The sequence below is a fragment of the Festucalex cinctus genome, chromosome 3 (genome assembly GCF_051991245.1).
Source record: "Festucalex cinctus isolate MCC-2025b chromosome 3, RoL_Fcin_1.0, whole genome shotgun sequence".
In the NCBI taxonomy this organism is placed as follows: domain Eukaryota; kingdom Metazoa; phylum Chordata; class Actinopteri; order Syngnathiformes; family Syngnathidae; genus Festucalex; species Festucalex cinctus.
The window spans coordinates 27243916-27255972 of record NC_135413.1 but is presented as its reverse complement, the minus strand read 5'-3'; the positions used below and the strand labels follow the sequence as shown (position 1 = coordinate 27255972).

Below are 12057 nucleotides of genomic sequence, written 5' to 3'. Positions count from 1 at the left end.
TTACTTGTATTAAAGGGTTGCAACATGTGGAAAAATCACTGCTTTTGCAGTGTTCAGTGTGAATTATATCTCCATTTTTCTCATTCCATTCAGGCCGTTATTTTTTATTGAATTTTTCTTCCCCGGTGCCTAATAATAAATAAATCCAAAAGCAGACGATGTTTAGCGTCCCCACCCCCCAATGTCTGAAACCTTGTGGAGAGTAGCTAGACAAGGCACTAAAAAAAACAAATACTTATATTTAAAAAATCATCCTGATAAGCATACTTGAATACAGCAATAAAATCGATTGATCTCCCAGCCCTAATTTTGAGGAATTTGGGTGAAACTTGTCATTTCAATTATGAACTGAAGTGATTTGCTTATATCTTGTGTGACAATGTTTCTGTGGTCTTTTTTGTATTTATTTATTTATTTATTTATTTATTTTATTTTTTTGTCAGCGTCGGGCTCGGTGGATAACAGCCTGATGATCTGGAACCTGCCGGCCAAGGGGAGGTGCTTGCGCTTCGTCAACCATCAGGACGCCGTCACGGCTGTGCAGTTCTGCCCCGTCGGCAACCTGGTGGCGACCTCGTCCTTGGACAGGATGGTGCGACTGTGGAAGCCTTCCTTGTAAGTCGCTCAAAGCAGACCATAAAGTCTATTTTAGAATTAGACATTCACATGCTGGCATGTATAAAACATCAACATGAATCTGGCAATTTTAGTATAAATTTGTTAGCGATGGGGCATTAGATTAGTAGTTAGTAGATTTTTTTTTTTTTTGTCAGAAAATTGTTAGAACGTTACACTAAAAATATAAGACTTTTAACAGATATTTTTTTCTAAAAAAAACACAAAAAACTGAAAATGAATTATTCATTTAAAAGAAACAATTTTTTTATTGGAATATTACAACTGCTTTTGTCCCATGTGTTGTCCAACTTTATCTCAAGTCAAAAGTCGTAATATTATGAAAAAAAATGTGAATGAAAAATGCTTTATTTTCAAACAATCTGCTCATCAAGAACAATCTCAACATGTTAACACGTGAATAAATCCATCCATCTATTTTCTTGACCGCTTATTCCTCACAAGGGTCGCGGGGGCTGCTGCCGCCTATCTCAGCTGGCTCTGGGCAGTAGGCAGGGGACACCCTGGACTGGTTGCCAACCAATCGCAGGGCACACAGAGACGAACAATCATCCACACTCACACGCACACCTAGGGACAATTCGGAGCGCCCTATTAACCTGCCATGCATGTCTTTGGAATGTGGGAGGAGACCGGAGTACCCAGAGAAGACCCACGCGGGCACGGGGAGAACATGCAAACTCCACCCAGGAAGGTCCGAGCCTGGACTCGAACCGGAGACCTCAGAACTGGGAAGCGGACGTGCTAACCACTAGACTACCGTGCCGCCCACGTGAATAAATAAAATATCGAAATATTAGATTTATTCCGGTGACATTTTTCCACTTTTCAACTTGGTAATTCTTGGAAAATCTGAAGTTCTTGAACTATTGGGGGGGAAAAAATAGTAAAAAAAAAAATAAAAAATATCGACTATTAACATGTGAATATTAAAATAGTCCACATTTATGCTTGAAAAATTCAGACTATGCCTGTAAAATTGTGACTTTTTGTTGTTATATGAAGAAATTTTTTTTTTTGTCCAAGTTATCAGAAGTTGTAAAATTTTAATTGTATTGTAACATGATAGAGGCGCATTTTTTATTTATTTATTTTTTTAAACTGTGTAGGAGTTTACATTAAAAAAAAAAAAAAGTCATTAAAAAATCTGGAAAATGCTGACCTTTTTTAAAAATTTGTTGCTGCAAAAATGTTGTAATATCATTTGTAAAATGTCACTGTAACCTGGCAAAATTGAGACTTTATTCTTGAAAATGTTCACAACTTTTTACTCGTAATATTGCGACTTTTAATTGTCGCTCAGGAAAGGTGAGTCGACGGTGTTCAAGGCGCACACGGCCGCCGTGCGCAGCGTGGCGTTCTCCCACGACGGCCTGAGGCTGGTGACGGCGTCTGACGATAAGTCGGTGAAGGTTTGGAGCGTCAACCGGCGATGCTTCATCTATTCGTTCAACCAGCACACCAACTGGGTACGCTGCGCTAGGTACGTGATCGTTTGCTCGGGTCTGGACTCTGATTCGAAATGCTGATGGCTCCCCGGTTAAAACGGTTAAATGCAATAACAGTTTTCGTTTCATCTCTAAACTTTCAGTGTGTAGTTCTCAGATTGGTGATTGTTTGGTTGGGTCTTGATGCTTAATTTTTAAAAAGTTTTCTACCTGTCACAATCTTCACGAGATATTCAAACTTTCAGTGATTATTCCTCAGATCGGTAATCGTTTGGTCTGGTCTGGCCGCTCATTTAAAAGTACTGTTGTCACCTTTCCGCGCATGATTATACATGGGATCCTAACACTTTTCAGTGATTATTTCTCTGATCGTTTAATAGGGTCTGACCCCTTTTAAACGCAGAGCCTGATGGAGTTGTGTCACCTTTCCGCACATCAGTATACAAGAGACCTTCAACTTTTTAGTGATTATTTCTTTGATCGTTTAATAAGGTCTGACGTAGCCTTTCTACCATGTAGGTTTTCCCCGGATAGTCGCCTTGTAGTGTCCTGCGGGGATGATCGTACCGTTAGGTTGTGGGACACATCCAGCAAGAACTGCATCAACTGCTTCACTGATTACTCTGGGTAAAAATAAATAAATAAATAAATAAATTTGCAGGATTTTTACGCATTTCATCCACATTTCAGAGCAGCGACTTGCGTGGACTTCAACTCGAGAGGCACGTGTATCGCGTCGTCCGGGACGGACCGCACCCTTAAAATCTGGGACATACGCACCAATAAGCTCATCCAGCATTATAAAGGTAATCGAGCAGCGAAATAACATGATGTTGATTTTTTTTTGTCTGACGTGCGCGTTGTAGTCCACAGCGCCAGCGTCAACAGCTTCTCCTTCCACCCGTCCGATAACTACCTGATCAGCGGCTCCAGCGACGGCACCATCAAAATCCTGGACCTGCTGGAGGGACGCCTCATCTACACGCTGCATGGACACAAGGTGTTTTGTTTTATTATTTTTTAAGAAGAATGTAGCATCAAAGAAAGTTGTAATATTGAAAGTAAACGTTTTAATGCTACCTGAAAACACAAAGTTCTAATAATGCATTTTTTTTGTGTAGTTTTATAAGAATAGTGTGTGAATATTATAATAAGTTAAGCAATGTTATGAGAATAGAAATATATAATATAAAGGAGTTGTGACAATATGAGAAGGTTGTAATGTCATGAGAATAAAGTGGTAAAAAAAAACATATATATATATATATATATATATTTTATTTTTTATTTTTTTTTAGGGTGCAGTTTTCAGTGTGGCATTTTCCAAGGCTGGAGAGCTCTTTGCTTCTGGGGGCGCCGATTCCCAGGTTGGTAGGTTTAATACGTACTTAATTGTCAAAAAAAAAAAAATCAATCTATGCCAGCGACTTAGACAGCCAAAACCAATAAAAGATCTTCTATTAGTAGGCAGAAGAAACTATATAATTGACCTGAATCCACTTTTTGCGACTTTTTTTGTTTGGTGGTGTGCCATGAAATTTTTCAAACTTAAACTATGTGCCCAAATCAATTAAGGTTGGGAATTGCTGTGTTAAGTTACAAAACACTAGGGGTGTGAATTGCCTAGTACCTGACGATTCGATTCGTATCACGATTCACAGGTCACGATTCGATTCGATACCGATTAATCCCGATACGAATGGTCACGATTCGATACCGATTAATCCCGATACGAATTTATAAGTCGATTGTTGCGATTTTTTTCCATTCAAATTTAGAAAATACTATCAGTAAATTTGTACATGTACACTGTAAGATTTGTATGAATATATTTATCTAAAACTTGAGGCTTATAACCGTGAGCCACTGTACACAAACAGTTTGCAATCTGTTTCACATTTGAACAGCATTAAAATAAAAATATTAAGGCTTAATGTGCCGTTCATATAACATTCTTCCATGCTCAAGGTGTGAATCCTAAAAAAAAAAAAAAAAAAAAAAAAAAAAATCGATTCTGAGATTATTGAATCGATTCGAGAATCGCGCGATGTAGTATCGCGATATATCGCCGAATCGATTATTTTTAACACCCCTACAAAACACTGAAACAGTTTCAATGTAATGGGCCGTATCGCTATCTGATACACTACAAATCAATACTATGGCATCAAATATTGATGCCATGATGTATAAAAAGAGCCATTAGGTACTAGTTAGCCCCAAGGGCAACATGAGTAGCTCACCAGTGATGGGACACTGTTACTTAAACATAATGCATTAATTATAAAAAGCTATTTTTATTTGCCCAAATATATTTAAAAAAAATGTAATTTTAGAGCTGTAATTTTCAATATTGTGTTATTTTTGCTCACGGTTGTCATTACCGTCACAAATATCTGCCCATGCCTACACTGTACAATTTCAGTACTCTCTTTTTTTTCTGTCAATCAGGTGATGTTGTGGAAGACCAACTTTGACGCCAAATCGTACCGGGAGGTTCTGGAGCAGCACAGCCGGCGGGTTACGCCCAACCCACCGCCTCACCTGACGGATATCCATCCCCGGGTGCCCCACCCCCTGCAGGCGCACACGCCGGGCATTCAGGTGATTTCTGCACGAAATGACGACCCTCTGGCAGTGTTGAAATTAAAAATACGAAGTGTTGTGCAGGTCGGTCCGGGGGTGACGGACACGCACTCAGCGGAGCCACAAATCGTCGAGGTACGAGAAGCTACCGGTAGCCACCAGAACGCGGTGAGTTCTATTCAAGGAAAGATTTATTGTTCAATGTGAAGATGATGTCTTCAGTGTATATGACTTAATTGTCATTATATAAGATAAAAAAATCTTTACTTTTTATAACTTCACAGCTACTCTTGTAAAATTCCAACTTAATTCTCATCAAATTTGTATTGCTCACAAACTAAGTTTTCTGGCAACATCATCACCTTTTGCTCACCAAATGTCTGACTTTTCTCACAATGTTATATTTAATCTGGTATAAAATACAAATTTACTATCAATATCACAACTTTATTTTCCGAAATTACAATTGTTCTCACAATTTTTTTTTTTTACAGCATTTTTTGCAACATTATGACTTTTCTCACTTATGAGAATTTTGCTTTTTGCTTTCTCAATATTCTCAATACAACATTGACTATTTTGTAAGTACAACTTTTTTCACTGTATTTTAATTAATACTAATTTTCAGGCAAGTTAGGGCTACTCTTATAAGTGTTTTTGACAATTTGACCTTTTTGCATAAAATTGTGAAATTTAAGAAAAAATTTTTGGTGCAAAACTACATTTTGCTCACTAAATATTCCACGCTTCATGCAATAATAATAACAATAATAATACATTATTCTCGTATATCAATATTTGGATTTTATTTTTGCAAAATTTGGACTTCCCATGTTGTTCTTGATATGACGATATTTCGTGTAATTTTGTGACTTTATTCTCATAAAATTTAAGTTCTCGCAATTTTACTAATATTCTTACATTATAATTCATTTTTATGACTTTCTTTTTAAAACTATGTTTCCCTTGTAATTTCAAGAATTCATTCCCTTAAAACATGTTTTTTTGTTTTGTTTTGTTTTGTTTTGTTCTGTTTTGGAATATTCTCATAAAATTGCAACCTTTCTCACAATATTACAACTTCATTCAACTAATACAACTACTAGCATTAGTGTCAACTAGTGGGGGAAAATGATCAATATCACACCGACATTAAAAATGTATCGTTTACTGTACCTCAGCAATGATGAGGGTAGTTGTGATGATAAATGCCTTACCTTCCATGGCCACTAGATGGTACTGCAGACCAGCCTGTGATTTTTGGACCCTCCTGCTGCAGCACTTCAAAACATCCGTTCATCCATGCATTTTTTTCTCTTGCCAGCAAATTGTTAAGGCACATATAGACAATAAAACTGTATCGACAATGGACTGGTCACCAGTCACTGTCAAGCCGCATATCGACAAATTGCTTACCCGTTAGTTAATATTTAGCAATATAATAACATAACACAATTTTTTTTTGTGCGTGGCCTACTTCTGTCACTTGTGGCCTGTGGCGACTGCAGTGTGGGAGGACGCCATGAATGGAGCGAGCAAAGTGGAAGTCATTATTACAAAAAGTCGTCTTGATTGACACCGGCTGCCACCGTCACCCCACCAATGGCAAGCCACTAATTGTGGCCTGGCGAGTGGGCGGGACTTGAGGTACTAACCTCAAGCATCATCTACACAAAGATGTTGCAAAGTTTGTGCTTTAGAGCTATAACTGAAGCATTGACATTTTTTTTTTTTGGCTGCCCATGCACAGATTAATTTCAATTTAATCCATGTCAAATGTGACTTTGCTCTTCCTCAATCCTAGCGCCCCCTGAAGGTGATAGATCATATTGCATGTTTTGAGTCCGTTGCCTGGACACCAATTTATTGTTTGTAAATAAGTGTATTGTGATTGATTGGCAGGTGATCCATTTTTTTTCCGTCTATATGTGACCTGCCATTGGATGGCTACCAGTCCATTGCTTCTCTATCTGTACCCTGATATTAAAGGTAGCTGCACGCTATGCATTCATTTGGAATGCTATCTGGAATATCCACTCAACTCCCACTCCTCCTCCTCCTCCTCCCCCCCTTCCGGGTACTTCCCTGGCGCATGTGAAGGCATGTGCTGGGTGAGTGAGAAGTGGCGAAAAAAAGAGAGTGAGATGAAACCAAGTGGAGATCACAGGAGGAGGGAAGTGAGTGCAGTGGTGGGTGTTGGTGTGGGGGCTGTTGTGGGTGGGAGGGGGCGTTTGAGGAGTCCACGTGCCGTCGCCCCGGGACCCTGAGGGCCCTCTACCGAGCTCTAATAATAGACGAGCCAGAGTGGGTTTAAGTCACCCACTCACTGAGAGAAACAGGGCGTAGTGCTCGTGTTCACCACTGGAGGTGCTATTTCTCACATGCAGGAATGTTAATGTAGAGTGTCAAACTGGCATCACACGTGATCTCAGCAATCCTCGTGAGACTTCAGTTGAATTTTGAACTTAAATCTGACTTTTTGCGTTTTTTTTTTTTTTAAATCCCCTTTGTCGCATTTTTGCGCCTAAATATGACATTTTGCGATCAGCTATTGCATTTTTAATGGTGAAATATGACTTTTGTGATCAATCATGGCATTTTTTGTAGAAATAGACACCAATTTGCCTTACCGTTTATAAGTAGTCAAGAAGGCCAATAACCAATATTTGTTGCCGATTACTTAATTGCAGTAAAACAGAAAATATTATCATATAAAAACAAAAGAAGAACTTAACTTTGTTGAAATGCCATTGAGCATATTGTTGAGTTTTTTTCTTTTAATTTAATCATTTTGAGAATAGACAGTTATGTGTTAAAATTTTAGCAAAGCCATAACTGAAATTTCCACTTATTTTTGTTTAGATTTTGAACAAAACCAAAAAGTTCAGGGAGTTCCCAGTTTCTGCAGCATTTCGTATAAAGTGAAATAAACGTAGAAATAAAAATTCCCTGAAGTTAACCCGGTTCTTAAATTAAAAACATTTCTTGGAACAAGAAAACTGTGAAAAAAAAGTCCATCATCTTTTGCAACATTTTATGAACCCTTACAAAAACCCCAAAATTCACTAAGTTAAAAAGTATTTGCCACTCAGTGATGTCGCAGGTTTATCGGTCTTGTAAAAAAAAAGGCCAATGCCGATATTCGTCAAAATGCCAAGTAAAATATCGGCACTGATAATCAGCCCGGCCGGTATCCCTAATTTTTTGTGCTTAGTTTTTATTTTATTTATTTTTTATTTTATTTATTTATTTTTTTAATTGAGTGGTTTGTGTTGTTTTCTTCATGCCTCATTCCAACTTTTACTTTTTTTTTTTTTGTTTTTTGTTTTTTGTTAATGCTGCAAAACATTTTGTTGTACACTATGGCATTTTCATTGCTTAAATATGATAACATGACCAATTGTGGCACATTTTTAATGACAAAAATGCAACATTTGACTTTTATAGTCAAATGTTGCATTTTTAACAGTCTAATCAGACATTTTGAGGTCAACCATTGTATTTTTAATGCCTAAATACAACGTTGTGGTCTGGTCAACCATTATATGTTTACTGGTAAAATACAACGTGCCAACTGTGTCTTTTGTGGCCAGCAGTTACATTTTCATACCCGAGTACAACTTTTCATGATCAACCATTGCATTTGTGTGGCTCAATGCACCTTTTTGTGGTCCCGCCTCCATCACCGGGAGTCCTCAGTCACACTCCATCCCCTCAGAGTGTTTTCCACTCTCCATGTTCCGCTCTAATGGTTCCCAGCGTAGGCGGATACGTGATGATTGGGGTGGGGGTTGGGGGGGCGGAAGTAGCTTGAGGTGGGTGCGTGGGTGGGAGATTTCACCACTTGCAGTTCCGACGCCATCGGTCAGCATCGAACTCTTCATAGTCTTTGTGACACAGGGCTGTTGGTTGGTTGATATACAATTTCAGACACAAAGTTTTCAAAGGTCATTCCAACTGCTCTTCTTCAAACGGCTGTAAAACTAAAATTATTATTCAATGACACAGCAGACACCTGATGCGTTTTTAAAAGTGATATTCTGCCCGAGGTACCATTATAATTTTTTTGTTGGCTTGAAAAATTTTGGATCTGTGACGGCTTGGCGAGGAATAACACACTTTGCTGTTCAGTAGAAATCAGAAGTTGTGATGATGCCCTTAAAGTTTACGTAATTCCTTCAAAATGGCCCCTGGGGGAAAGTTTAAAATGCTGCGTCTGATGTCTGGAGATAACTTTAATTTTGTTTCACTTCTTCTCTGCATTGGGTAGTTTCAACCACAAACTTCTTAAAGAGGACGTTATGAACATTTCATTTTGAGTGTTTTTATTAACTCATTCCCTCCCAGCAGTGTTCACTGAAGTAAGCCCCTTTGCTACCGCCTGTTTTACTGGATTTTGACTGATTTTGCAAGGCCCACAGAATATTGTGTTCTATTGCTATAAAAACATGGAGCCTACCAAAAGAAAGATACAATCTATTCTTTCATCAGGAAAAAAAAAGTATATTTCTATGTGTTTCCATTTTGCAGCAATTAGCATTAGAATATGGCTAGGTTGAATCATTATTCACAAACCTCTTGAAAGCGCTGGCAAAAAGAGCTTGTTGCAACATGGCCCTGGTTGATCTCTTATACTCTGCTCCTACTTGCTGGCCGTTTTAGTAATAACTTCCATAGCTTCAAGCATTCTCTTCAGTTCAGAGGCTGCATCAAAGCCTTCTGTATGCGCTAGCATAAAAAAAAACGTATAAATACGTCTTTGTGACAATGGTAATATTTAAAATAGAACGTATTTATACGTTTTTGGGAGCAAATGAGTTAAAAAGGACGTTATGAACATTTCATTTTGAGTAATTTTATAACGACCTGTTCATAAAAGACCGTTGAAACAAAATTGTGTTGAACCACAATTGAAAAGCAATGTCTGCTTTTGTGTGCATTTGTGCGTTAAAGAGGTGATTAGATGGCAGACGAGAGCGCGCGATCGAGTTGCCGGACATCGTCTCGCGTGTCACCACAGACGCTCGCCGTGACGCCAGCGTGAGCCGAGCGGGTGTCCTCTAGCCGGCGTTCTCCTTTGCGGTTATTTGTCCTTTAGCATTGTGTGTCCACTCTGGAATTCCGATCCCTCCGTTAAGGCCTCGCGCGTTCGCACACACGTCGCTGCACCTCATGTGGCGCTTCCTGCGCAAAGGGGATGCTGGGAGATTGAATTGCGCCGGGGGGTTAGTTTCCATATTTAGATGGCGGAGAGGAGAGCCGGAGTGACAAGACGCGGCGGAAATGAGCTAAAGATAGCAAAACCTCCGTGGGGGGTGGTGGTGGTGGGGGGGATTTTTCTTACCACGACGAGGACTCCTGTACGCTGTAAAACAAAAACACACAAGTAAAAATGGATTTTATTGTCATACATGTCCCTATTTAGTCCAGTTGATACCTTGGCAATATATTAAGAATACATTTCGACTATACATGTATTTTTAAAAAAGTACTCTAATTGCATTTTTGTGCACAAATGTACTGAGCAACTGTGCAATTTTTGTGACCAATATCTTTGTTACAAGACTGTCGCTTTGTGATATCACATGTCAAAATCTACTTATTTTGTTGTGTAATTTCACATTTTTTTGTGAATGTTCAAGTATCCATATTTTCATTTGATCATTTCTTCTCGCCTGTTCTAATGAGGGGAACCGTTGAGGGGAAGTGACTGATGAGCCGACTAACAGTTTTGTTTTGGCCATGCTCAGTTGTCCAGAAACTCAATCGTGCTCATGAAAAAGACACAAGGAGGGCATGTCCTCATTACTAATGCAGCAGGATTCTTTTTGCGCCGTCCTTTCCGTCCTTCCCTCCCCTCTTCACCTCACCTCTCATGGCCTTTATCTCCTTGTCTTATGCAACGCACATTTAATACGTCTCTGGGAGGCCCGGGGAGTGGGGGGTGGTTTTGGTGTCACCTTTGACACTTTACTGCATTTAGTTTGGAAAGTGTGATCAAACATAACATCCTATACGTTATGAAGGCTGCAAAATGGCAAATAAGCACATTGAAGCCTTTTATTGCAGCTTTTTCTCTTGATTGATGCATTTTTCTGTCAATGGTTTTGTAGACGTCAGACATCATCATCATGGGTTTGCCTTGCCGTCCCAATACTTTTGGAGAGGTCTGTTTTTTGCCAATAATGACTTTGTGGTCAGCTAAAGACATACTTTGAAATCCCTTGCTGTTGTTTAAAACCCAAACACAACATAAAGTGTCCCAAAAGGCCCGGTCTGATTTGTGTCCTGAACCGCCTTCAGTGTTAATCTCTCTTTGCTGATCTACGTCAACGTGTCTCAAGTCCGAGGGGGTCGATGCTATCGTTGATGTGTGACATTTTGCCGCTTTGTTGCTGCGTTTTTAGATTCCGTTCCGCCTTTGCATAAGCAAAGCGAGACAACGACGTCTGTGTTCAGGACGAGCTTCCAAGACATTCCTGGCTGTCCCGTTTTTATTGTGTGAGAAATACTTGCGGAATGAAACGTTGGCTTTCAAGTTTTCTTCAGAAACCGTTTTCTGTATTATTATTATTATTATTATTATTATTATTATTATTTTTAGGGGTGTCAAAATTAGTAGGTTAATTTTGAGTTAATTTGACGGCACTAATTTGACTTGGAAAGCCTGTCACAGTGCAGTAGACACGCCCACGTCATAATAATAGGGGTGTGAATTGCCTAGTACCTGACGATTCGATTCGTATCACGATTCACAGGTCACGATTCGATACTGATTAATCCCGATACGAATTTTTAAGTCGATTGCTGCGATTTTTTTTTTTACTCAAATTTAGAAAATACTAATCAGTAAACTTTTACATGTACACTGTAAGATTTGTGTGAAAATGTATTATTTATTTATCTCAATCTTAATATTCAAAGAAAATACACTGAGCTGGCACCAATGTCTTACAAATGCAATTATGCCATCTAGTGGCAGAAAAATGACCACTCAACTCAACTTTATTTATAAAGCGCTTTAAGAACAGGCATTGCTGTATACAAAGTGCTGTACATAAACATAAATATCGGCTGTGCAGTAAAGAAGAAGGTAACAAAACAAGAACAAAGCAAACAAATATTTTTGAAGTGCAAATACAAGTTTGTTTGTTTTTTTTTTTTTTTTTTTTTTTTTTTACAAGTAAATACATTTTACATCAGTAAATTAAGAGTAGGCGGGTGAATAACATAAATCAATATAAATCAATGTCACGCTTGTTTTTTTGTTTTTTTTTACAGTACAGCTTTTTAAGTTTAACCCAATTTTATGAATTATGAAATGACTGTATCAATGACTAAAAGATGCAGCCATTTTTATATTAAACATTTTTTTCACTTTTATGTT

The 12057-nt window shown here is 38.5% G+C and overlaps 1 protein-coding gene across 1 annotated transcript in view; it reads left to right on the top strand.

The window, feature by feature from the left end:
* poc1b (POC1 centriolar protein B) overlaps positions 1-12057 on the top strand; it is a 31521-nt gene that overhangs the window by 1260 nt on the left and 18204 nt on the right. The window contains exons 3-10 of the mRNA XM_077517239.1: positions 444-615; positions 1940-2119; positions 2604-2711; positions 2775-2890; positions 2951-3084; positions 3383-3451; positions 4536-4688; positions 4755-4838. Coding sequence (XP_077373365.1) covers positions 444-615; positions 1940-2119; positions 2604-2711; positions 2775-2890; positions 2951-3084; positions 3383-3451; positions 4536-4688; positions 4755-4838 — 1016 coding nt within the window. The remainder of the gene's footprint in view (positions 1-443; positions 616-1939; positions 2120-2603; positions 2712-2774; positions 2891-2950; positions 3085-3382; positions 3452-4535; positions 4689-4754; positions 4839-12057) is intronic.